Here is a 27418-nt window from a genome sequence, read left to right as displayed (position 1 = left end):
GTTAAAAAATATATCTAATGCAGCATTTTCATGGTGTCATCTTGGGTTGAGCTGACAGCTGCTGAGCTGTGAGAGTAGACGGAGAGTTAAATTTAGGTTATAAAAATCACAGCATTAGGTTGAACAAGCTGAAGCATAAGGCGTAGGCTGAACAGACACAGGATGAGTCGCTGATGATCCCTGATGATGACCAGCGCCATTGTGCCTTCAGTAGTCCGACTCGATGTTAGTCATCATGAACAAAGATTTATACTATTTTTACGGTTACGTAAGAGGTGACATTTCTGTGACATTGTCTTTTTAGAGGATCTCTAACTTGATGAGATTTGCTATGCAGCATTTGGGCTATGAAGAAATGATGGTCTGTGTACTGTAGGTATTGCATAAGGTGTCCACAAGGCCACAAAAAAAAATCCTATTTGACAAGCAAGAGCTGATCTACAGGGTGTCCTGATTGCATCCTCACCTTTGTACAGGCCTACTGGAAATATGATGCAAGTTTTATTAGGTAAAAATACTCACTCTCTGGGAATTGGTGGCTTAGTGGTAGGTTGCTTGCTGCATACACCACGAGGAATTTGGACACTCCAATTAGTCTATGCTGCATTACTTTGGACTGGGGAAGGAAACCAGAATACCCGAAGGAATCCCAAAAAGCACCGGGAGAACATACTGATTCCATGCAAGAGGATTGAACCCTTAAATCTGGAGATGCGAGTTCACAGAGCTAACCACTACACCACCATTACACCATTTGCCCAGGTAGTTTTCTCCAGGTAGTTCAGGGAGTGGAATCGTCACCCAACTTGTACCCTGTGCTGGAAGAAATAAGCCAATCTTTAGACAGATCTCCAAAGTAAAAACAGCTCTATGTACAATAACTTAAATAACCCTTAAGGATCTAAACATGGCTCTAAAAGGAAGCCAGCAGCCATGTACCCAACAAACATCAGAAATGCCTGAAGGTGAAAATGATGCTTCATTCACATCAGAATGAAGCAGCCTAGAAATGAATGCAGACCCTGGAGCAGATCTTCAGCTTCACACTAAAGCATTTTTCTTTATCTGTAATATATTGTTCATTTATTTGATCTGTGTGAGATGTAATGTAACACAGCAGTTCCGTCTTTACTATTCCAAGAGGACTAACAACCGTCTGAGGACACGGAGACGATTCAAATCAGAACTGAGCTCGGCTCCTTCAGTAAGTCCCACACATACAAAATCCACAAGCCGCCCCCGTGAGCGTTTTTAGATAATGCACACAGGAAAAGCACGGTGGGAGCAAAAGACCACGTCTCGGTGGGACTGTGCGGTGACAGCGCTGGTGGCACATAGAGGAGCTGAGCGATTATAACGCGTAGGCCCGAAGCTTTGATCGCTATCTGCGTTTCCAGGCTCTGTTCGCTGTGCCACGTACTGACAGCTCCCAAATCCACTCAATGCACTACTCCTGTCTGATATAACTATCGTGTCTTCTTTATTTATTTTTTTTATTTTATTTTTTTTTTCTACAACCTCTCGTGTCATTACCAGGGAATAACAACATGTGTATTAGCTCGGCATCGTGATTCCAGCGACGCTGACAAGAAAAACAAGCCGCATTTAAATATATGCTAATTTAGAAGACTGCATTCAGTTCCTTCCTCAAAGCAGTCCCAAGGAACAGGCTGTCTGATTTCTTACCAGATGTCCTCTTTCTACCTTCCAAACCTGGCTGTATAGCATAGTTTATTTACCTCAGAATATTTGGAAGGAATCATAACAACTGTGGTTTAATCTCATCCTGGGTTTTATTTAAATATTTAAAAAACCCAAATCTCTAAGGATTTTTTATTTTACCAGTGCTGTAGCCATACGCAATAAAAGTCGGAGAGAAACTAATTAGCTCTGCAGGGAAGAATGTCCTTCTTTGACCCTGTTTACTCCCAATTAATTCCTGCGGCTTATGTCTGAAATACAGTACTGTGCAAAAGTCTTAGGCATCCTGTTCAATTCTTTATTTATTCATTTAGTTTTGTACAAACTTTTTATACATGTTTATTTTATGCCTTCATTATAAAGTCGGTACAAAAAAAAAACATTTCTGATTTTAAAACATTAATATTCCAGCCAAAATTTTAATCTTACAGGAAAATATCTCTAGGCCAGAAAAAAGCAAGCATTATGTAAAAGACCAGTTTACAAAAAGGAAAAAAAAATGTTTCTGGGCTTTTTATAGTATATTTTTGTGAAACTTTTTTTTTTCTTTTACAGCAGGTTGCACGGTGGTGTAGTGGTTGGCAAATTTCCCATAGTGTCTGAGTCTATGCATGTGTGTATACACTGTGATGGATCCTGTATCCTGTATTATCCCTGTGACCCTGTATACGGAATTATGCGATATAGATGGTGTGTGCTCTGAAGCAGTTATTTGCATGTTCCCAAGACTTTTGCACATTACTCTATTTAAAAAAATAGTACAATGGCCTCCGAGTCGTGCAGTGGTAAAGTGCTCACTATATCACCCGAAGATCGCGAGTTCTAATCCCCGGGTGATGCTGTAACCTCTTGCAGCCGGAGATTTATAGAGAGCTGATTGGCCGAGCTCTCTCAGAGGGGAGGGATGAGAGGTACCTTGTGCTTCCACATTAATCATGGCTCTACAGCCAATCAGGGGCGTCTGTGAGCTCACGCAAGAGGAAGGAGCGGATAGCGCTGTCCTCCGAGTGTGTTACGCCACCCCCAGCAGTGCGTGAGAGAGCAATTCAAAAAGGTGCGGTCGGCTGGTTCGAAAAAGACACGTGATAGTACTCGGCCCTCCCGACTGAGTGGTAGTAGTAAACTTAATTTGGGAGCCCCCTAGTGACGGGGAGGAATTGGACACAACAAAATTAGGGAAAAAATCTGGGAAAATTAAATAAAAATACAATGTTTCCTTAGGAAATTCATATAGTTTGGTGTGATAATTATTGTCCAAAAATAGCATATTCTAAAGTGTTTTATTTCACCTACACTAGGAATTAGAATTAGAATTCTATTGCTTAATTCTTTGTTTAATTCTTTATTTCTACTTATGTAATGTGCTAAGGAAATTACATTACATTCTTCACTTGTTTTATTTTTAATTCATGCAATTTAATTCATTTATTTAATTTTTTAAAATACATGAGCTTTAGATCAGTATTTCAGAGCCGTGACTACTGAACCACTACTGTCCCATGATGTAAGCATCCCCGGATACAGCTGTGAATCATAGGTAAATTGTTGATTCGATACCATTTTAGTTCGATTTGCGTCATTAGCACTAATGTTAATTGTCTGATTTGTCTCAACCAACTATATCTCTTACAGGTTTTAAGTATGTAAAACTACTAAGGATTGGCACCCTGTGCAGGGCTGAACACCTTTGGGATGAACTGGAACGGAGATTGTGAGCCAGACCTTCTCGTCCAACATCAGTGCCTGACCTCATAAATGTCTTCCAAGAAGAGTGGAAGCTGTTATAGCTGCAAAAGGGGGACCAACTCCATACTGATGTGTATCTATTTGGATACAATGTCATTGCAGGTTTGGCCAAATACTTTTGTCCATACTGTATAGTTGATTTATTCCAACAATTGAGAAATGATCAGACTGAGGGTTACGTGGCTAATATTTAACCACAGAATGGATTATTAAAGGTTTACACCAGCCCTTTCTCATTTCCATTGTAAATTCATTATGATCAGGCCAGATCAGGTCAGACTTTTCCGACTAATGTGTTTTTACATTATGTGTTTTTATTCCGACTGGGCTATTATTCCCATTATTAGGGGGAATTTAGCGTTCATGTAAATGCACCTAGTGTCTATTTCCAAGATGCAGTACATACGGTATTAAAACTTTATAAAATGGGCAGTGAGACAGCCACAAGAGACCAAATGCTAGAGAGTTACTGGCTAGTGTGAAAGCAGGGTTATGATCTCCTTCTCTAAGATGTACAAGAGGGATTTGGTCTGGGTTCAGAGGAGGGCTGTGCAATTTATAACTTCTAGGAACAAACTACAAATTTTGTGTTTTGTGAAGATTCTGGTCATCTAAGGGGTTCTAGGTAAGCTTTTTGTCACTATGCCTGTCTTCCATGGCCAGGAGGGAAGGATGGCATTATGACCTCCCTTGTCTGCCAGAGTGACATGAATTAACAGTACCTAATTACGAGTGTCTGTGAACTCATCTAACATGAAACTCTGCCCTTTTTATCGCAGAGTATGTTAGGACCCCAAGATGGTGGCGCGTCAACAGTTCACCCGCTGAATCTTGTTGTACTTGTAAAAAGACAATAATAGTGTATAATAATAGTATTACTGTTCTTGTCGTATGACGTTAAGGCAGATTGTCTGGCAGTTTGCAAGCAGTTGGCAGCTGGATTACATGTTTCAGATAAAGAAAATTGAGCAGGATGAAGAATTGTTCAGAGTTTTCCATAATAGCATTACCCAATGCCCACCCGTCGTTAGGGCAACCCCCATTAAGACTAAAACTACCAACCAGGGGGGACGAGGACTATCATGTGACGCTGACCCATCGCATCTTTTCAATCCGCTCGCTCATACACCATTGAGACACACAGAGGATGGCGCTTTCCACTCCTTTTGCTATCCTGAGCTCACAGACGCCCATAATTGGCTAGAGTCACAATTGTACGGTGGCCCTGAAGTGCAAAACAAATTAACAAAACTGAAAACAAAATAACTAATATCTGACTGGCAGAGAAGTGCAATACAAATTAACAAAATGGAAAACAAATTAACAAATTCAAAACCAAATAACAAAACCCAAAACTATTTTTTAGGGAGGTTAGTTGTTTTGTTTTTGTTATTTTGTTTTTAGATTGGTTAATGTGTTTTCCGTTTTGTTAATTTGTTTTCCGTTTTGTTAATTTGTATTGCACTTCTCGGACAGTCCGCTACAAACCGCAAAAGGTGGGTATAGTTAGCGAATAAAATGCTTACCGCTGATTGGACGAGACATCTGTCACTCAAGATATACAGGAAGTACTGTAGTAGCAGTAGATTTGTGTGTGTGTATGAATGTGCAAACATTATTGTGGTTTCAAATATGGCGTTCTTAGGGTGGCCCTGAAGTCAGTTTTGTTAATTTGTTTTGCACTTCACAAGAAACAAAGATAAAGAAACAAGTTCCTACTTCCTGTATATCTTGAGTGACAGATGTCTCGTCCAATCAGCGATAAGCATTTCATTTGCAAACTATACCTACCTTTTCCGGTTTGTATCGGACTGGCCGAGAAGTGCAATACAAATTAACAAAAAGGAAAACAAATTAACAAATTTAAAACCAAACTAACAAATCCAAAAACAAAATAACAAAAACAAAAACAAAACAACAAACCTCCCTAAAAAATAGTTTGGGGTTTTGTTATTTGTTTTTAAATTTGTTAATTTGTTTTCCATTTTGTTAACTTGTATTGCACTTCTCCACCAGTCAGATATTAATTATTTTGTTTTCCATTTTGTTAATTTGGTTTTAAATTTATTTTGTTTGGGGTTTTGTTAATTTGTTTTGAGTTTTGTTAATTTGTATTGCACTTCAGGGCCACCGTACAATTGATATGAGAGCACTAGTGTGCCTCCCATTCCTCCCCTATGAGAGATCTTGGCCAATCAGCCCCTCTCTCCAGGCTGGGGGACTAATTAGCTGCAGGGCCCCATTTCGACAAAGTTAATATTTAAAATATTTTTTAAAGCTTGCAAATAAAATATCAACAGTGTGGTATAAAATCCAAAAACATTGTCCAAAAACATGTCCAAAACCTTTTTTTTAGGAAAAATTAAACCAGAATTGGAGATCCAATAAAGCAAAGAGGGTAAGTCACAAGCGCTTAATACTTTCCATTTGGTCATTATTAGTAAAACCCACAAACAGATGTAAAGGCAGACCAATAGCATTAATTTATGAAAATAATAACCAAATTTGGCCATATGCTGTTTCTGCATGACAACAAAAACTCTTCATCATCTGTACATGTCATGATTTTGCCCTCTCCGCATGTTCCCAGCACATTCACTTCGCCATGGTGCTGGTTTATTTTTAAATTACAGACTGTAGGGTCTAATGTGTCCCCCTGTTCTGTGTTAACCTTTTGATTAGATGTCTGTTTATTCTGTTACACTGTTAAGTCACTCGGTAAGCCCACTGTTTCCTAGTCAATTACTTTCTGTTTTTATGTGTGTGTGTGTGACAACAAATAAGTTCTGACCTCTTTTGCAAAATTTTATGATTATTAAATTGCTCCAAAAGATACCCAAAACTTTTGGCTAAAACACAGTGTTGATTTGTGATGATTTTATTTATTATTATTTTTATGTCATACATATAATACAGAAAATGTGTGTGCCAAAGAAGCTACTTAGTTTATGCAACATGAAAGTGACCAATCTTCCTTCTCTAAAAATGTCTTTTTTATGTAATAATAATTTTTTATGTAATAATAATTTTATATGTGCCCTAAAAATGGCCATTTTTCAACATTATACAGTCTCACTTCAAAGAATAATCATTTAAAATACTAAAATTGGTGCAAGCACATGACCTGTAAAAATTGTTGCTTAAATAGGTTTTTGGTAAAAGCTAAAAAAGCAATAAAATCTGTAGTGTCTGTAACCATGTCAAATTTAGGTTGCAATAACTTAGCAATTTCGCATTTTAGAGAAATATATATTTTTCAGGTTTGTGTCTTTTCATGTGAATTCTAAGTTTCATTTAAATGACAGTTAAGATTAGTGAAAGATTTGACTTTAAAAGAGTAACTGACACTACGCACATAAAAGGGCATATTTAGGAAATATGTTTATCTAATAAAAATATAAATGTGTATGTATATTTACAAAAAACTAAGCATTGATCGGGAGAGAACAAATATTATAAAAAACATTATGAAGTATTATGAAAAAATGTGTTATATGATCCTATCTGAAAATAACATTTTGTACCTAGGTGAGAGTTTTAGGCTCCATGTTTTGGCCATTCGCAACAGATAAAAAACACTCTTGCAAGTACATGCTTTCTGGTCTGATAAAAATGATCTCATCTTGTCTGATTGGAAAAAAAAGCCTATTCATCAAACCTCCATCTATTTCAAATGCAAAGCCAGGTTTTAATGTTAATACAAAGTAACACTATTTCTTTTGAAGTCTAAACGATGTGTGATCTCATTCTGTCAAATTTACAAAATGACACGGATCAGAAAAACCTTCAGAAGAGAACAAGCTTAGTGACACAACACACACAAAGACATGTTAGCATCACACGCAGCTGCTCTGTTGTAATGCAACAACACTTGCTATGCCACATTTTGTGAAAAGAGAACTGAGTTCTGCCTGTAATTACACCCTGTCTCTTTCCTCGCCGTGTTTGGCGAAACGGTGCTATGAAATATCGAGGAGCTTGCAAAACAGGGCTAGATAAACAAGTCTGCCTGCCTGAGCCTCTCTCTTCGACGCAGCCTTCCCAACACATATCTGACGCATCACTGATTGGATAAACACGGTCATGTGACTTGCTGGCAGGGCTCTCAATAGGTCATGCGGTGCCAGCTGAGTCTGGATGCAGAGCGCAGCGTGAGTGTGACGGACGATAGCAAATCATCGACACCGAGCTAGGGACGCTTTAGGGAAACAAGCAAAGATGCACGTGTGCCTGTGTGTACGCGCACACACACACACACACGCTGCAATAACACACCATAATTCATGGCAGCAATCCACATCGTATGAAACAGTGTGCTTAGGCTGCCCGAGTCTACAAATCACCATACGGTGAACGTGACGCTCTGGTGCATGTGAGCGTCCCTGTGTAATGCAGCTCACACAAGGATTTATTGCCTTATTTTGTCTAAATGATGATGGCAGGCCCGCAGACGCCTGATAAGACCTCAGTGTGCTAACGCAGCAGAACTGGGCACTGCGACATTTCATGCTCCAAGCTCCATCAATCCTCTCTAACGCACATCTGTCCCTTCAGTGAAATCCCATCATACCTTTCATCTCGAAAGCTCTACCTCTGGAACGAGGGCTATAATTAATGAACACAATAATTAAAGTCTAAGTTTAATAGGGGTTATATTTGACTATTGTTAATTAAAAATGTCTGATTCTGAGAATCACAAGTTCTTCATTTATATGCTTTATTTTGTCTGCTTGCGTACTGTTTTACAAATTAAAGAGGAAACTGGTTGCTCTGTTACTGTATACTGTGGGGGCATTTATTATTTTGCAGGCATGCTTTGCTCTATTCGTCCCCGCAGAGCGAGCCGTCTGCTCTTTCGGAATCGATACTGCAGCTGTTCTGACTGATCTCAAGATGAAACGTTTCAGAAAGGGAAGCGTGAGATGAAAATGATGTATAAACCGCATTCGGATTCGCATTATATGTGAACACCTATGGGTGATTTCTGGGATGCGACCTTCAGGAGCTTGAGTACATGTACCAGAGACATGCAGAATCTTGAAGAGATAAGCTCCCAGGGAGCTGTTCTGGCACCTTACCCACTCAGATTATCATTAATTTGATATCAGTCTAAGCCAATGATCGTACTGGGATTGTAAATTGAATATGTTGGGAATTGTTTATAGGATAGTGACCTAGATAGTAATTTTCGATTAAGCATTTCGATTAAGGCTGTCAGAACAAATGTAGCTTAAACAGCGATGATATTTACTTACAGTATCTGAGAGCAAACGTATGTGTCATGAAGGGATAGATATTAATCTTTTCACATTTATTTCATGTGACCAATTTCCGTCTCACAATATGAACAAAAAGTTCATATTTGAAACAATAAATGTGCATTAAAAGATTTTGGACAAATAATTAAGCATGTTTTGTGATGACATAACACTAGTTTATCTTATCTAAAACCACTATTGAAATCTTATCAGTATAGACCCATTCCGATGCTTATCTTATAATGATTTGAAGAAAAACTACTAAAATGTAAAAAAAAAAAATGTAAATGTCACAATTAAACTTACATACACACATACGTCTATCTCTCTCTCTATCTCTCTCTCTCTGTATCTCTATCTCTACGGGCCAGCCTTCTTTCTCCATCAGTCAGGCTTGGCCACCCATGATCCTATCTTCAGTTCACCAGTTTTCCTTCCTTGGATCATGTTTGGTACATTCTGACCACTGCAGCCTGGGAATGTACGTCCCACAAGAGCCACCGTTTTGGAGTTGCTCTGATCCAGTTGACCAGCCATTACAATTTGGCCTTGCTTACAGTACGTAGCTACATTAGTGGAAGTGGGTGGGATATACAGTATTAGGAAGCAAGTGAACCTTTTTCCTGAAGTTGATGTGTTGGAAGTGGAAAGATGGGCAAGTTTAAAGATTTAAGTGACTTTGACAAAGGCCAGATTGCGATGGCTAGACGACTGGGTCAGAGCAAGTCCAAAACTGCAGTTCTTATAGGCTGTTCCTAGGTTGCAGTGGTCAGGACATACCAATAGGGATCCCAGGAAGGAAAACCAGTGAACTAGCGACAGAGTCATGGGCGCCAAGGCTCACCGTGTAGTCCGATCCAATAGAAGCGCTAGTCTAGATCAAATTGATGAAAAGGTGAATGCTGGTTGTGATAGTAAGGTGTCGGAACACACTGTGCATGACTGTTATGGTGTCAAAACTGGGATCTACTCAATATTAGGCAGGTGGTCATAATGTTACATGCTGATCGTTATATATACAGAGAAAGCAATTTTTTTTGCTATGTCACAAGATGTAATATGTTTATGTTTTCTCCAATATCTGACCCATCATTTTTGACAGTATGATACTGGGTATCAAATCAGTGCCATCTCTAATAACTGATACCTCAATATTAAATATTGACAATAACATCACTCAGATCAAAATGTTCTCATGTATAACACTGAGATAAGGAGACGAAGAGAGCTTTCCTGAGAAATATTTCTGCCAGGAACACATCTGATGCTCTTGACACAAATTCCCAGAGGCAGCACAGGTGAGCGCGGTCGCATTAAAAGTGAATGAGAGCTCACACTTTCCTCCTCCAGCTGGCTTTCTCCCTCCACCCTCCTCTCTTTGTCTCTCTCTTTCTCTCTCCTGTAGATGCGCTCATATCTCTGAACCATGCTGACCCTTTGAGAGAGAGAGAGCTCAGCTATTGAAGCCTTTTTCAACTGAGCTTTTGTGCAGGCAATACAGCCTTCAGTAGTGCAGGGTCTGAACTGATCAGTGTGACACTTGTCACTATGGACATGACACAAATGTTTTCTATTGGCCAAAGAAATGGACATCCCATTCATCATCATCACACTGCTGGTGCCTTACTTGATTTTTTTTTTTGATAAATCAAGATCCTGGCAGCAGGGATGAGGAGGAGGAGGAGGAGGAGGGGGAGAAGGAGAGGAGGCTGGCCGAGATCATAAACGGAACATAATCTGATCTGTTTTATTCATTGTGATTTAATGAATGCTGCTGAGTGTGCGGCTCGAGGCGTGAAAGTTCACAGAGAAGCAGCTGAGAACTTCATTTCCCAGACATGGCATAAGGAACACGAACAAATCCGATCAGAAAAAAAAAAACATGTGGCAGGAACACAACAATCAACCCAAGCCCACTAACTCATTTCATTTCTTTACGAGTTCCACAAGCACACATAGGGAAACAGAAAGTGTTTCTAAAAACATGGAGTTTATACATATTAAAGTCTTCCAATGTTCCAGTGTTATGTTCGGAAATGACACACACAAACACACTAACTCATACACGCATGCAGCTGAGACTCTCCGGAACATCTCGGGGTATTGCAAATTAATAGATGCTATTGTAGTGGCCAGGGGTAGCTCAGTGGTTAAGGCATCGGAAGATTCCAGGTTCAACCACCAAATTGCCACTGTTGGGCCCTTGAGCAAGGCCCTTAACCCTCAGATGTGTAATGAGATAAAAATGTAAGTAGCTCTGGATAAGAGCATCTGCATAAATGTATTGTTACATGTTGAATCTTTAAAACTGCAAAATGGCACAAGTTGATGCACAATTTTTATTTTATTTTTTTTCAGAATAGTAAAAAAAAGTATTTAGCAGTGTTAAATAAAGATATCATTAACAGCATGGGGTGAAAGTATGGTCCATGGTATTGGAAAGGGGGTAGAGCAGCTGCCTGCCAAAACCCACACCCAAACCCAGTCACTGAAGCACTTTCAGCAATAAAACACATCTAATAACAATTTGTCATCTTAAACAACACTTTGTCTCCTTAATAATAGCTTAAGCTTTTTCTAAATGCCTCTAAACCGTCAGTGTTGTGTTTCGATCTTTCATTACTGCTAGTTAACGTAACCAAGCCACTGACATCCTGCCAGGTTCACGACACACCTTGGTGCTTTGTTCAAGCGACAAATCTAACCAGCTTCTAACACAAGGCTGAATCCCAAATCCCTCTCTAACCCCTGGAAAAAGGCACTACTTGGTGTGTGGAATAAGGGATCCTACTTGCTACATAGTGCACTAGCTTTCCATTTTACGCTAATTGGGATTCAACTGCAGAACAGTAAGTTAGCTGAGGATATTTTAAAGCAGATTAAGTGAAGATATAAAGAGAAACTTACACCAGGTACAGGACTGTCCACTACCTCCATAGTTTTTTAGACTTTAAATAACTGTCAAATAAGTATTTCATCACTTGCTTATCAGCCAGATTTCTGACCCTCAAAGACCAGTTATTTTGCTTTTAAATAGTCCAGCTACACCTGTTTGAGGTCGTTAGCTGTCATAAAGACACCTGTGCCCCCCACAATCAGCCAAAGTCTAAGGAGATACTTGGGGTATCAATGATGCTAAGAATGGTGAGGAATCAGCCCAGAACTACAGGAGGAGGAGCTGGTTAATGCTGTAAAGAGAGCCATCGTTTCCAAGGTATCAGTAATACATTAAGTAATACACTAAGACGTCATGGTTTAAAATCTTGCATCGCACGGAAGGTCAAATGAGACCAAAGTAGAACTTTTGGGTCTTGACTCCATTAGTCGTGTTTGGAGGAAGAAGAATGATGAGTATCATCCCAATAATACCATACCTACAGTGAAGCATGGGGCTGGAAGCATCATGCTCTGGGGGTGTTTTTCTGCACAGGGGACAGGACGACTGCACTGTATTAAGGAGAGGATAAACAGGGCCATGTATTGTGACATATTGGGCTAAAACCTTCTTCCCTCACTCAGAGCATTAAGCAGGGTCTTCCAACATGACAATGACCCAAAGCACACAGCCAGGAAAACCAAGGAATGCCTCCATAAGAAGCATATGGACTATTTAAAAGCAAAATAACAGGTCTTTGAGGGTCAGAAATCTGGCTGATAAGCAAGTGATCAAATACTTATTTGACACAGTAATTCACAAATAAATTGTTAAAAAATCATACAATGTGATTTCCGGATTTTTCTTTTTAGATTCTGTCTCTCACAGTGAAAATGCACCTATATATGCAATGTAATAATGTGTGTAATATGTATTCTCGAAAGCATAAAAAGGATTTCTTTTTCCATAATATCACCTTTTTGTATGGTGGAGGTACATGAAAAAAAAACATCTAAAACACATTTTTATAAACAAACACTACAACATTATGCAAAATCCTTGTCTTAAGCCCCACCCAGTTCAGACACCTCCCAACTTAAACATGGTCTTTATAAGAGTTTCAGACTGCTCCCCATCCAAATGCAATTTCATTACTGTGCTGTTCGTGGAGGTTTAATCCAAAAGACTTTATTTTAAGCTCTTGATCTCTCAGAAACATCAAGTAGGAAAAAAAATGAAAGACACATTTACTGAATAGAATTGCAGGCACTGCTTGAAATACAATAAAATGAATGAAACTGTAGCCTGTGTCCAGAGCTGTCTCATCCTGGGGTCTGTTAGGTAATCGGTGAAATGAGAAGACCCTTTTTAAAGCTGTTTGCCAGAACCGCATCATCTGATCTAATCCAGCGTTATCATGTACACGTGATGAGAAAATGGCAGGCTTATGCTGAAACAGATGTCCCAAAATAAAGCAGGTGGCGAACACACTGATCCAAAACACTGAGGGTTATTCCAAGGGCTTTCATCTTTTTATATTATTCTATTCTACTTGGAATTCAGGAATCTATATAAATAAAAGAGAGTTTTTTTGTGTCAGAACTCGCTCTTTTAATAATATCTTTACATTTCATACATTGGAGGACCAGAAACCAGTCTCAGAAAAATTTCTGCCTATATATCAATCCAGCTAATTTTGTCACAGCATCACGCAAAACTGGCTCGACAGAACTTAATGAAACTATATGAGTCAATCAACAGTGCCAAACAATATAATAGTTTGCCGTAAATGCACAGAGTATGCAGAAGACACACAAAAAGCCTGCAATGCCCCTACAAAGCAGCCACAAAACACAAACAAATGGGGGGAGAGCACGGCTTACTCCAAAAAAAGGTGTGTAACTTTTTAGAAAACTGAATCTTCAAAGATGAACGGACAGATCATTGTATGTTTATTCTTCCTGCGGGAAGTTTAAAATCATTTTGAGAGCATGTAAAATACCCGAACTGAGAGTCCAGTGTTATGCTCTAAAATCAAAGTGTTAAGTAAATGTGATGTTATGAACAGATCTTATGATTAGATGTTGTGATCCATCAAGTGATGGATGTAATAATCTACATTAAACAGGGTCACTTGGTTAACATTAAGAGAATTAGACCTTAGCGTAAACAAGGCGTAAGATACCCAACCTTACAACATTTAATTTCATTGCATTAATAAGTTGGATAGAGAGTTCTGCCATACAGAAGACAAGCAGGCATGTACTTGGGCCTGAACCTGAAATAAGATTATCTCTAATTACTTTACATAAACTTTTTCTAAAAACTTTTTAACCATCAACGATAGGTACTAATGCTCTCAGAAAGTAAATAATATTTTACAAATTTCTTAAAATCACTACATTTAATTTATAAGGATAATTAAAAAAGTGAATTGAATCTTGAATACTAACTGATGATAATAATTTGCAATATCATAAAACAATTGCAGTGCAGTAATATGATATCTGCTCTTGTCACTTGCTACAAATAACCATTTCATTATTAGATTTTTTTATTTTTTTTCTCTCTTCAAATTAATAAGACAAAAAATAATGCAAAGCTAAAAAAACTAAAACACTGACACTGGAAAATCTTTCCATACACTTTATACTTCAACATATTACTGCTAATATACTCTAATCTTCAGCATATTACTGCTAATATACTCTAAACTTCAGCATATTACTGATGATGTAATGTTTCATCAGCCTGTTATTAGACTATGTGAGATGTCCGGCATACACTTCCCTGTACGTGTTCTGTAGAAACAATTACTCATTAAAACAGGTGCATTAATAACCCTGCCCCATAGCTGCTGTTGTAGAAAATGAATCTGCACCTTATAACCAATCATATTAGATCATTTAAAAAGTGCTGTGCTATAAAATCCTTTATAGCTGCGATATGAATTTTATCAACAGAGTGATCCAGTCAGGATGGCTCATAGTGCTGTAAAGATTAACAGTCCGGTTCGAATGCATTCAACATCATCATCAGTTCTTATGATCACCTTCAGAATGCAATTACACTTGTCCTGGCTAACAATCTGGGCACCGCAAGTTTAAAATATTAAATATGCAACAAATCAATTCTCTCTCTCACTCTATAAGGATAGAAATGTACTTTGTTTACAGCAATAAAGGTAAAAGTTAAACATTTTCCAATATTAGACTTCATAACCTTATATTAAGGAATTACTACAGATGTACAGTACGGTGGAAAAATCTTGAGCCACCTCTTAGATTCCACAGAGTCAGACTTTCTTGTATTTTGTCTTAAGGAATGGTTCTCCAAGCTTCGTGAAGACTTTGTTGTCTCTCAATTTTACTCCCGTCCCCGTACTTATCCAGTTTCAGAAGAATGTTTTTTTGTGTGTTATTTAAGCCACACAGTGACCTATGAATCATTTAGGCATAGAAAGCATCTACCCTAAGTCATGAACCAGTGAGAAACTGGTGCAGATGATGACAGATGATCAGGCCGGTGATTAGTATACTGGTGGTGCTGAATGCTGAGTGGTTGGAACAGACGAGAGGGGAAATGTGGTCGCTGCTGAAACTGTTACATAAACTTAACCAGTTAAGGTTTATACATTTATACACTAAGGTTACAGTTTTTTAAAAAAGAGGGGTGTATTATTGCTCAACACAACCGACACAGAGTTGATTACTTCTTAATAACTGCACATTCCTCTTCCATCACCATATTTGCCTCTTGCTGACTTTTTAAAATGTATTTATAGAACAAATTCATTTGCATTGCTAAGTAAAGTATAACAGCTATAAACTGTTTTTCTCTCACCAACCTCTCTTTTTTTCCCTCTCTGTTAAAGTTAATGATAAAAAAAAGTACAGTATACTGTAGCTTGTTGCTGAGTTTTGCTGAGGAAGTGTAAAACCCTGTCAGAAAGCCATACCAGGCCCTGTGCTAGCTTTTATAATAAACCCAATATCATTAGAACGAGTGCATTAATTAAAAACCAAAAACCACCAACAGAACTGTTTAAGTTCATAATGGATGTAGTTATTTTTGTTGGCTAATTGCTGAAGCCCTAAACTGAACACAGTAACAGGATGGAGGAAACCAACAACTAGGACCTGCTCTTTCTGCTGCGTGTTCATGTAACATAAAAGTAAAAACACAATGACATGAACTTAAACACTAAAAGGGTTTTTACTAAAGAATTTTCACAAAAATACATACATTTATATATTAAGGTTACAGTTAAAAAAAAAAAAAAAGGAGCCCCCAAGGGTCATGTGATACACAGAAATATTTATGCCAGTTTGTCAGTCTGTACACTCTGTTTAATAATCCGTGACCTCAGTTTACTAAAACCGTTCACAAAGATTGTAAACTAAATATACATATAGTATATACATATTTTTACCACATGACCTTCGGGGCCTCCATAATAAACCAAAAATAAAAACTATATTGAATGCCAAAAATATATATAATTTCGATGCCAAGTTTTGTTTGCCTTTTTGACACCAATGTATGGGTGTGTGTGTGTGTGGGGGGGGGTTCAGGGGCTTGGGGGGGGGTTTAGGTGTCAAAGGGTTTCAAGTGTCAAAGGGCTGCTTCCTCATTGGTCAGCTGCTATCGAGCGGGAGTTAGACTCTGTACTCATTAATCCCAAGGTACTTTTTTGGAATACAAATAATTATAAAATTTAAATTTCTCAACCAGTTGTTTTGATATTCAGGGATTTGTCGTTTACAGGTGTGGCAGAACAGGGTTATTTACTTAATTTTTTAATTTTTATTTTTTTACAAAACATTGCACCTCCAGGGTTCAGGTTCGATTCCCACAGGGGTCTGTGTGTGAATGAGTGTGTAAGCGTGTGTGTGTGTGTGCTGTGATGGATTGGCACCTCGTCCTGGATGTAACCTGCCTAACGCCCTAAGTCTCCTAGGATTCGCTCCAGGCCCCCGTTACCTGAATACAGTATAAAGTGGTACAGACGATGAGTAAGTTTACGTTTTTTACAAAGAGCGAAAAAAAAGTCTGATGTAACGTCACTTAGAATAATAATAGTTAAGCATACTCTCCGCTAGGTGCTTAAGAGCGGAAGTGTTTATCAATGTAGGAACTAATGTTTTTTTTCAAGGTCGAGTTTGTATAATATAACAGCGTTTTCCATTTAAAGTTCAAAGTAGCATATCTTGTCTTATCGTGGGCCGATTGTGATGTAACAAAGCCTATATGTTACTTCAAGCTCAGCCAAATACTCCTGTGGAAAGCCCATTAAAATGAATTCAGTAGTTTTTACGTGATGCGGGCACAAACAAAAAGACAAACAGACAGACAAAAATTCCAAAAACCATCTTGATGTGTTTTATTACTCATATTACGTCCCCCAAAATCTTTTTTTTTACTATCTTTAATGTACAGACATGCCAACTTTACAGTTTTATATATATATATAAAGCTCGGTGGATGCTTATAGCGTCAGCAGACATGGCGATTCACAACACCTATCGAGAACAGAGAGTAAGACGAGCGCTCATCTGTGTCAATGTGCCGGCCTAATCAACTTTCTCATGGACAAATGCTCTAATGAAGCATGGCTGCGTGAGGACATGGAGCGTGTCAGCTGTGAAATGGTCACTCAGGGAAGCGGACGTCAGATGAACAGCCTGTAGCTGACACCACATCACATCGCCGAATGGCCTGAGGGAGAGTAATTATGAAGAGAGGAAGAGACGTTCTAAAATTAAGACAAGGCCATTAGGAGGTTAAATTCTGCTCCAGTGAAAATCGCTTTTTATAAGTAGAAACCAGCAGGATGGTAGATAAGGCTAAACTGCTCTCCATGTCATTCCAGTCAGTTGCTCTGACTTTTCGGAATTTTTTTTTTTTTTTTTTTTGCCTTTAAGAGTTCTGACCCCAAGGGTTATTGTGTCATAAAATCTAAAACCTAATCAGGCTCCAGATGTGCAAGTATGGACAACAATTAAGGCTGTAAAAGGGAAAGATGTTTGCTGTGTTTGGATTTGAGGTGGTCCAAGTTCATATGCTAGTACTAGTGATATTTTTGTGTGTGTGGTGAACCAAAATGTCAATTTTTTAAAAATTATTTTCTATAAGATATATTATAAAACCCTTTTAAAAAGCAGGTTTTGATGATGATAAATAAATAAAAACTTTAAAATAAAAACTATTCAAGCCACCAGTGATGTGCTGCCACTTTCATTTAAGGCATTCTTTTTTTGTTTTAATAAAATGGCAAAAAGAAATTGTAGACATTTTCAAGACGTTTCCCTAGACATAGTATTTTCAAAAAGCTTTGACTTTGACTTTCCTATAATTTGAACTGTACGATCAAACAGAAAAACATGAAATGCGATATGCCTTTATGAAGCCTACACGATTCTTTTATTCCAAAATATATTTAGAACATCCATACTTCTCCTGTTTTGGAAGTGTGTGTGATTAAAATGCAGGCTTTTCTCACCCACAGAGCCTGACACTATAGGCAGATCAGACGCTTCAGACCAGCTTTAATTTCTAATATGAACCATCGATGATTTTAGTAGCACATCATTTGTTCCAGCAGTTCTCAAGTATTGGATGAACTCAAGAAAAAGAAGAGTTTTCATGTTTCATCCACAGATATTTATTTCATCTAAGCTCTCAGAAGTATTTTGGAGAGCACCAGTACTTTGGAGATCTCTCCCAATTTTACATTAATATCTCTGGTTCAATATGATAAAACCATTTTCGATTTAATGGGTAAAAAGGTAAAGTGCTCGCCCTATCATCCGGAAATCGTGAGTTCGATTCCCGGGTGATGCCGTAACCTCTCGCAGCCGGAGGTCTAGAGAGTGCTGATTGGCCGAGCTCTCTCAGAGAGGAGGGATGAGAGGTACTTAGTGCTCCCACATTAATCACGGCTCTACAGCCAATCAGGAGCGTCTGTGCGCTCACACAAGCGGAAGGAGCGTATAGCGCTGTCCTCCGCGTGTGTTACACCGGCCCCAACAGTGTGTGAGCGAGCAGTTCGATAAGATGTGGTCGGCTGGCGTCACGTGGTTCGAAGGAAACACGTGATAGTCTTGGGCCCTCCCGACTGAGTGGTAGTAGTAGCCTTAATGTGGGCGCCCCCTAGTGAGGGAGAGGAATTGGACACGACTAAATCAGGGAGAAAATCGGAGAAGAAAAAAAAGGTAAAAAGTTTCAGGCTTAGGCACCTAGTAAATTATTACACTTAGCTTTCCCAAATTGCCTGTAGCGTGTGTGTGCACTGCGATGGATTGGCACCCTGTCTCGTGCCCTAAGTCCTGGGTTTGGCTCCAGGCCCCCACCACCCTGTATACAAGATAAAATGGTATTGATGGTGAGGGAGTATTGGCTACTTCTCTAATGTAGGTTAGGGTTAAGCTTTTATACCTTAAAAGCAAGCACTATATGCAAATTCAGATGGAGTTTGTAATTCATTAAAGAAAATCAATAGTTCCGCATTATCTTCCCTCTTCCATGGTTTCCATACCAATCTGTCCAAAATCATGCACCGTCATGTTTACACAGACAAAATCTTGTTATAATGCAGCCGTAATGTGATCACAGCCTGACTTGTGCGGATACTAAAACAATGACCGGTGCCGTAGGACAGAGCTCAGATCCGTCGCCGAATATAGCACGGTGTAGAGAGGTGACAAAGCATCCCTTTAGGGAGATCAAATGAAACATGGATCAATTCCATGCATATCTGTCACTGGGCTAAACCCAATCGCCGGTCACTACACACACACACACACACACACACAGGAGGAAAAAAATTAACCGGAACAGTTCATCATTGTCATTCTGATAATACACTCAGTTCTCTCCTCACAAGGAGGAAAAAAATGTTAGGCAGATCAGTTCCCATGGCAACACAGCACAGTAGGCTCGCTGTTGACTCGCTGGAGCATCACTATGGAGGCTTTGAAGGAAACCAACGGCCAGGAAGACGCACACCACACACGCACACAGCCGGTCGGGAGAAAGACAAGGTAAAGAATGTGTAAGCAAACCTGGCTGCTCTGCATTAAAAGCTCTGGAGTGAGCTTTGGTGACAGGTCTGATGTCATTGTCCATACGACACTGTGTAGCATCAAAGATTTTTAATCCCAAAGAAATCAATAAGAATCCCAAACAATTCCTGCAAATCATCCATTAAATCGTGCTCACTCATAAGGCTAAAGAAATGCCATGTAAATACACTAAATAAAATGCCACTTTAAATCATGACTGCTGCTTTAATGTAGGTTAAGCTTACTCTTTGATAACCCGAAGGCAAGGACCCTGCAAATCAACACGGAACTTTTGGGTCATAAAAAAATTACATGTGGATGAAAATACAGTAGACATGCAAAATCCATATTCATATTTTACTTTCCTTAGAGATGCCCCTGATCCTGAGATACCTGATACTTATCTCACCTGATCAATTATATTCTCAATTCAGCTGTATTTGTGTATACATGCATTTTTGACAATAGACATAAATCACAAATAAGTGATTTAAAAATCAGGATCCCTAATAAACGAGCCAGAAGTGATACTTGCGAGGGGGAAAAAAGCTTGCGGTGATGAAATTATCAAGAAACTTTCAGAGGAAGCAAACTCAAATTAGAACCCATGCGCATTCGGATATCATTATTATACAGTAAATCATTACTGTGTCCACGATGGAATAGGTGGCTCCAGCGGTGGCTGGGATTTGGGAATCAAATGGGAATTGAACCCATGTGTTCTCTGTGATAGGTTTCTCGCCTGCCATGCAGAACAATTGGGTTTAATTTCCACCCAATGCTCAAACATTTGCCACTGGATGCAGTGCCGGTCCCAAGCACGGATAAAATAGGAAGGTTGCATCAGGAACAGCGTTCTGCTTCAGTTCATTCAGGTTTTCGGGCATTCGCTTATTCACAGCTCTCATAAGGTCCTACATTTTAGCATTTTAATTGGGTTGAGGTCTAGACTTCGCCATTCCAAAACCTTGGTTCTTTTATTTTTAAGCAATTCTGATGTATATTTACTGGTGTGATTAGGATCATTGTCCTGTTGCAAATTTAGACCGAGTTTTAGCAGTCAGACAGATGGCCTCACATTTGTCTCTAAAGTAATCAGAGGAGTTCAAGGTCAACAGGACCTATGGCTGCAAAACAAGCCCAAATCATCACCCCTCCACCGCCGTGCTTGACAGTGGGTATGAAGTGTTTCCCCAAACTGTTCGGTTTTTGCCAAACATGGCGTTGGGTATTAAGTCCAAACAACTCCACTTTAGTCTCATCTGTCCATAGGACATTGTTCCAGAAGCCTTGTGGTCTGTTCAGATACAGTTTTGCAAACCTCAGTCTTCCATGTTTATTTAGACAGAAGATATTTTCACCTGGCAGCCTTCCAAACAATTTATACTCTTCAGCCTTCTTCTAATTGTGATGTCATGGACATTTAACTGTGGGGTCTGAGATGTAAGTTTTGGAGGGTTTTCTTTGTATTTCTCTGCGTATTGCACGGTCTGACTTTGGGTTAAATGTACTGGAACATCCACTGCTGGGAGGATTGATAACTGTCTTGAATGCTTTCGTTTTGTGAACAATGTAACTTACCGTAGCACGCTGAACTCACAAATTAGTGCAGCAACATTCCCTTCTCTAAGAAAATTGCTCATGTATTTCCCTCTTGGCTCTGTGTTTACACACACCTGGATGCTCTAGACCAGCAAACTGCCAAAACGTCTGCTTTTATAGAGGTCCCCAGTCCTGCTGATGATCAATCAATCAAGGGGTGATGATTAGCAACACCTGGCTGCAACTTACCCTTTTAACCCTTTTAAATCCTGTGGAAGCAGTAAGGGGGTACTTACAGGTAGTATTGCCACATGCCTTTTTTCATAATGGCAAAAGTTATAAGTTGTTAGGTTGTACGCCTACTATGATCAGTTGATTTTTATGTTTTTACACAAAACGACATATAATAATCTCTCTCTCTCTCTTTTATATATATATATATATATATATATATATATATATATATATATATATAATGAAGTCATGAAATAAACATGCATAACACAGTACTATATATATATATATATATATATATATACACTACTGTTCAAAAGTTTGGGGTCACTTGCAAATTTCTTTGTTTTTGTTTAGTGATTTATTTTCTACATTCTACAACAATACAGGGGATTTTAAAACTATAAAATAACTCATATGGGATTAGGTAATTATGTAACAACAACAAAAACAACAGTTAGTTGTTATTTTAAGACACAGAGGTCAGCCTTTCTGTAATAGTTCTTGCAAGAACAGTATTGTCAAGTGCATTTGCAAAATCCGTCAAGCACCATAATGAAACTGGCTCTCATGAAGGCCGTCCCAGGAGGGCGAGACCAAAACCTACCTCTGCCGCAGATGAGAAGTTTATTTAGAGTTACCAGCCTGAAAAATGACCAATTAACAGAACCTCAGATTAGAAGCTTTATGAAGTAGCAGAAACATCTCACTATTAACTGTTCAAAGGAGATTAATGCATTTTTTGGACGCCTTCAGCATTCCCTTACAATGTAGAAAGAAATAAAAATCAGGAACAATCATGGAGTTGGAAAGTGTTCTAAAACTTTTGAACGGTGTGTGTATATATATATATATATATGTATATTTAAATAGTACTGTGTTATGCATGTTTATTTCATGACTTCATTATTAAGTCAATACAAAAAAAACATTTCTGATTTCCAAACACTGGTGTTCCAGCTAACTCTATCTTACAGGAAAACATCCTTATGCTAGAAAGGAAAGCAGAAAATTATGTAAAAATTGACAAAAAAATGAATAAAAAAAAAAGAAAGCTTCTGGGTTTTTTTTCTATGACAAAAGAAGGAGGTGCGACAATGTCCTCAAAATGTGGATGATTCTGTAGGATGTTCAATAAACTAAGCATTTTCTTATAAATGTGCACAAAACTGCAAAAACCTTTTTAACATATGCTTGCTGTATAGCAGTTATTTGCAAAGTTATTTAAGAATTTTTGACAAGTATTTCTATATACGTACACACACAGGTTGGAAAATATCTATGTTTAATTAATTAATAAATAATAATAATAATAATAATAATAATAATAATTTTAATTATTTGCTATACATTTTTTTTCCAACCAACAAATTGGTCTTTTTTAAAAGTATTTCACAGCTATTAAAAACAAATTTAAACATGATTATAGCATATAAAAGTGTAATATTATATTTTTATCTTTTCATAAAGCCTAGTCCTATATTCAAATTACTTTAGCAAAGCAAGGCTGCCATGTCTTCACCCCTCCACACATAGAACCAGTTTACTTCCACAAGTTGGCAAAAAATTATCTGTTAATTTTTAAAGATCAGGCATTCCACTCGGCCCAGATTATCACTCATGGACGTACAGCCTTCTTTAAAACATTTGCACCATTCAAGTATTTTACTGTGGTTAAGATTCACCAGGCTGTGCTTAAGTTATTTGTCAATTTGTTTTATGTCTTCATTAAGGAGTAATTTTATCACAAGGTAAACTACTAAGTTTTCAAATCAGAATCAATTCACACTTTTACAATAAATATTCTAGAATTGGAAAGTTTTATAAAATATATGTTCCACAGCATTAATCCTCTATAAATACTCTGGTTTTGCAAGAATATTGCACTTTCTTCTTTTGAGTTGATGTGCGGTAGGTGCCATGGAGCAGAAGATTGTCAGGGGGAAACATATTGTACAAAAGATGGCTTTTAAACAATCAATAATGCAAGTTACACATCATTTTAATGCTTATTAGATATTTTGGGTATTTTAATACTTCAAAACATGTAAGAAATAAAGCTGTTCTAAATAAATCAGACAGTAAACTCTAGTACTGTTAAATCAAAAAAATTCAATGTCCAAAAATCTAATTTAGTGGAATTTACAGTCTACCTACTGTATGAGTCACAGCCCTCATACAGGGTAGGTAAAAAAAAATCATGTAATAAATGGCACGAAACACTGGATGGTTGCACACTTCCACTACTTACTCACATAATGTTTATGAATTATATTAAAACCACACTTTTCCAGACTAAATATTTGGCCAAATTGACAAATTTACAGGGGACAAAAGGATATTATTTCACAAAGAAAAGCTTAGTGCTGTTTCAGTTACCCAGAGTATTAATACCAGATCAATACCAGTTGTTCACTGAATAGCAGAACCTAATCTCTAAATCATCCCGAAAAGAAACACTTTGAATCAATGCACCTTGTAACACCATTATATATTTTGTACAATCAGTGAGTGGGGCGATGGTGATTACTTGTGTCTGATGTACGTCTGTGATCAAAAATAAAACTGAACATGACATCATGTAAACTAGAAGTGCGCACTTGTGCTGTAGCATGAACTGTATTGTAGATACAAGTGGAGGTCATGTATGTTTTTACGATCTGACTAATTGTCTTGTGTAAACGCAGTGTATTTCTTAGTGGTCTTTAATTATTCCCAGCACTTGAAACCGCACATACACACACACACACTCTGCACATTCCCATGTTATTTCTGCACTTCCTCACCTGACTCAGCTCATGAAACCCTTGATCACAAAACAAGCTGAATCAGGCATCTGGAAAGAGCTGAGGAACAAATCCTGAAGGCTCTTATTATCTAACAAAACAGTGCTTTATAATCTACATCTCTCAATCAGTGCTAATGTGTGGATTACACTTACAGGCTTACACAATACAGGGCAAAATGATGACAGTGTTGTCATTGCTGGACATATGAAATAAACAGTGTGTTCTGTTAGGAGTTACGTGACCACAATCACCAAGACACGCTCTTGTCACCAGCGTCTTTTCTCCAGGAGCAGGAATGACCAGATCACCAGATGTTCGAGGCTAAACTGATATTATGTGGACTGTCCAGTAAAACGGCATGTCATGCAAATCAGCAGATAAAAAGAGACAAAGGCAGCGGCCAGAACAGATGTGCATATACAGATGCATAAATAAACACACACACACACCATCACACAAACCAGCTGTTTGTGTCTAAATGACCTTTACAGTTATACAGTAATGTTATGTGGGGTGTCTGGAGATTGCAACCCCAACTCAACTCAATTTTCTATATACATTTTCTTTATATATATATATATATAAAGAGAATGTATATATAAAAAAATAATTATATATATATATATATATATATATATATATAGAGAGAGAGAGAGAGAGAGAGAATAGAACAGAATAGAACTGAAGTATATAGAGTGAATTCGGCCTACAGTACTGTATGTGTGTGTATACACGTTATATAAAAGCATGAATAAAACATGAAATATTATATAGAGTATATATATATATATAATTAAAGAAGAACATATTATATGTAATCTTGTTTCTTATATCTTGTGTAATTATGTATATATCGTCTTGATTATTCATGTATATATATGCTACACCAATAATACTTAAAAATATATTATGTATATTATAGATTGTAGGCTTGATAATAATAATAATAATAATAATAATAATAATAATAAAAGCCTGGTGCAAATGGATTACTTATTCTCAACACGTAGGCACTTGTATTTTTTCCCCCTTGAGGAAAGGACCTGCTTACACACACTGCAGATATTTACCTACAATAAATGTTCCTTGGATTTAATTATAGTTGTTATATAGACTATAATAAAAGCCTGAGTATTGATGCAGGAGGCTGGCTGGCGGCTGGTGTGGCGCAATGCGCTCTTTAAGGCTGCGACTCTTTTTCATTCCCGTAAATTCATGAAATGATCAAAGGCAGCTCAGTGGAACTGTACAAGGATGAGAAGATCTCAGGATGCTCTGGACTCAAACAGGTTGTCAGGATGAGCGTGAGTGGGGATGGACGGGGGATGGACGGGGGTCTCACCGTGTCTGGCGGACGCAGGCTGCAGGAGGAGAAGCAGGGTGGTGATGATCCCGACGCACTGCACACACCGGCGGCTCCACACCGAGCGCTCCGGGCGCCTCCTCCTGTTCCTCCAGCACCCCGGCGCTCCACGGCTCCCCACCACAGGCACTTCTCTCGAGGCCATGTGAACGTGTTGGCGTGCGGGCCTGGACGCGCAGTAACGAAACGCGCATTGGATCGGGGACGTGTCCGCTCCGGCGTGTGAGACCGAGGAGTCCGGGTCCGAGTCCGAGTGCGCCGGGTTTCAGAAAGCCAGCATGGGTTTAAAGTTTAAAGGCAGTGTTAAGGCAGAGAGTCTGTTTCTAACCGAGCCGCCTTCCCACTGAGCGTCATTTCAGTGCGTAAAAGGCGCATTTCATCCTCAACACACTGACAATCACACACACACACACACACACACGTCTCTGGGAAGAAGAAGAAGAAGGGGGGAAAAAATCCACAACGACGTGCTGCTAATAAAAATGAGAAGTGAAAGACGCGCGCGCATCTGACGCGCGAAATCCAGCGCGGGGGCCTTTAGAGCGAGGAATCAACTCAGTGAACGACTCGCTCAAGTGATTCAATCAACCGAACTGATTCACAAGAGATCACTTATTTTTTTATTATTATTATTATTATATAGGCCTAAAGTATATATGTCTAATAAATTAACTAATAAACTCACCTCTCCTTTAATGAACTGAAATGCTGTTTAATGCACCTTATAGACTTACTGTCTGTATCCACTGTATCCCGTATACAGGGTCGCATGGAGGGCTGGAGACTTGGGTCACCAGGTGGGGTAGAACCTGCCCGGGGTGCCAATCCATCCCAGGGCACACACATACTGTACATACCCACAGTATCTTTCACACACTGTGGGCAATTTGGGAATCTGCATGTCCTTGGGAGGTACACAGAGGAAACCCACAAATAATGGGGAGAACATGCAAACTCCAGGTACACAGACCCGGGTGGGAATCAAACCCAGATTATAAGGAATCAGTCATGATTTTAACTATTTGCTTATTGAGAACTAGCTAAAGTACCCCTTCCTAATGGGAAAAGGTTAAAGTTGATCAGCTTTAATGTAATCGAAGCTACATGTACAGGTTTATGTCTGCAAGAAAGATAAACCTCTTTATTTTTTAAACTGTAATTTTACATTATTATAATATAATATTATACTGTATGATATTGGTTTCCACTGGATTGCTGGCCAAACAGTAAAAAATGGTACAAAAGTTTCCTAGTTCACAAAAAGATTTTGAATGTACTATCATTTCATCTGATTACTATTAATGAGAAAATGAAGATATAGATATAGATATATAGTACTTCCTTCGTCGCCAGCCAAATACCCCCTGGAGAGTGAATCAAAAAAGTAGCTTAGATAAACATGAAGTTTTGTCTTAAAATGACTACAGTGCATTAAAATGCACTTCTACCACTTTAGTGCTGTTATTTCAGCAGTAAAAATATTAACTAATCGCCTTAAAAATATTCTGTTTAGATTTTCTAATTAATATCTGTCGGTGCGGGTGTTTGTTTACATTGAGCATCAGCCATGATGGCTGATCAGCCATCAGGGAGGACACTACGGAGTCCCCAAGCCAGGACCAGCAGAGTGAAGGACAGCTTCATCCATCAGGCGATCAGGAAGCTCAATTCCCTCCCAGCTCTTCGGCCTCTCCCATTTCACATAGCCTCACCCTCCACCTGTCATTTACTGTATGTACCGTTGGACTGTTCAATACCTCAGCCCAGCAATAAAGAACTAAACACATATGTCACTTTAAACAAACGAAAAGCTCACTTGCACTACTCTTTATTTGCACCATATCAGC

General features: G+C 38.5%; 1 protein-coding gene across 1 annotated transcript in view; it reads right to left on the bottom strand.

The window, feature by feature from the left end:
• kiaa1549la (KIAA1549-like a) overlaps positions 1-25997 on the bottom strand; it is an 85090-nt gene extending 59093 nt beyond the window's left edge. Inside the window, exon 1 of the mRNA XM_053506636.1 lies at positions 25551-25997. Coding sequence (XP_053362611.1) covers positions 25551-25716 — 166 coding nt within the window. The 5' untranslated portion in view covers positions 25717-25997. The remainder of the gene's footprint in view (positions 1-25550) is intronic.
• Positions 25998-27418: the final 1421 nt, after the last annotated feature.

The sequence above is a fragment of the Clarias gariepinus genome, chromosome 10, assembly GCF_024256425.1.
Source record: "Clarias gariepinus isolate MV-2021 ecotype Netherlands chromosome 10, CGAR_prim_01v2, whole genome shotgun sequence".
NCBI classification, from domain to species: Eukaryota; Metazoa; Chordata; class Actinopteri; order Siluriformes; family Clariidae; genus Clarias; species Clarias gariepinus.
The sequence above is the reverse complement of the archived record's forward strand: the minus strand, read 5'-3'. Positions and strand labels throughout refer to the sequence as shown.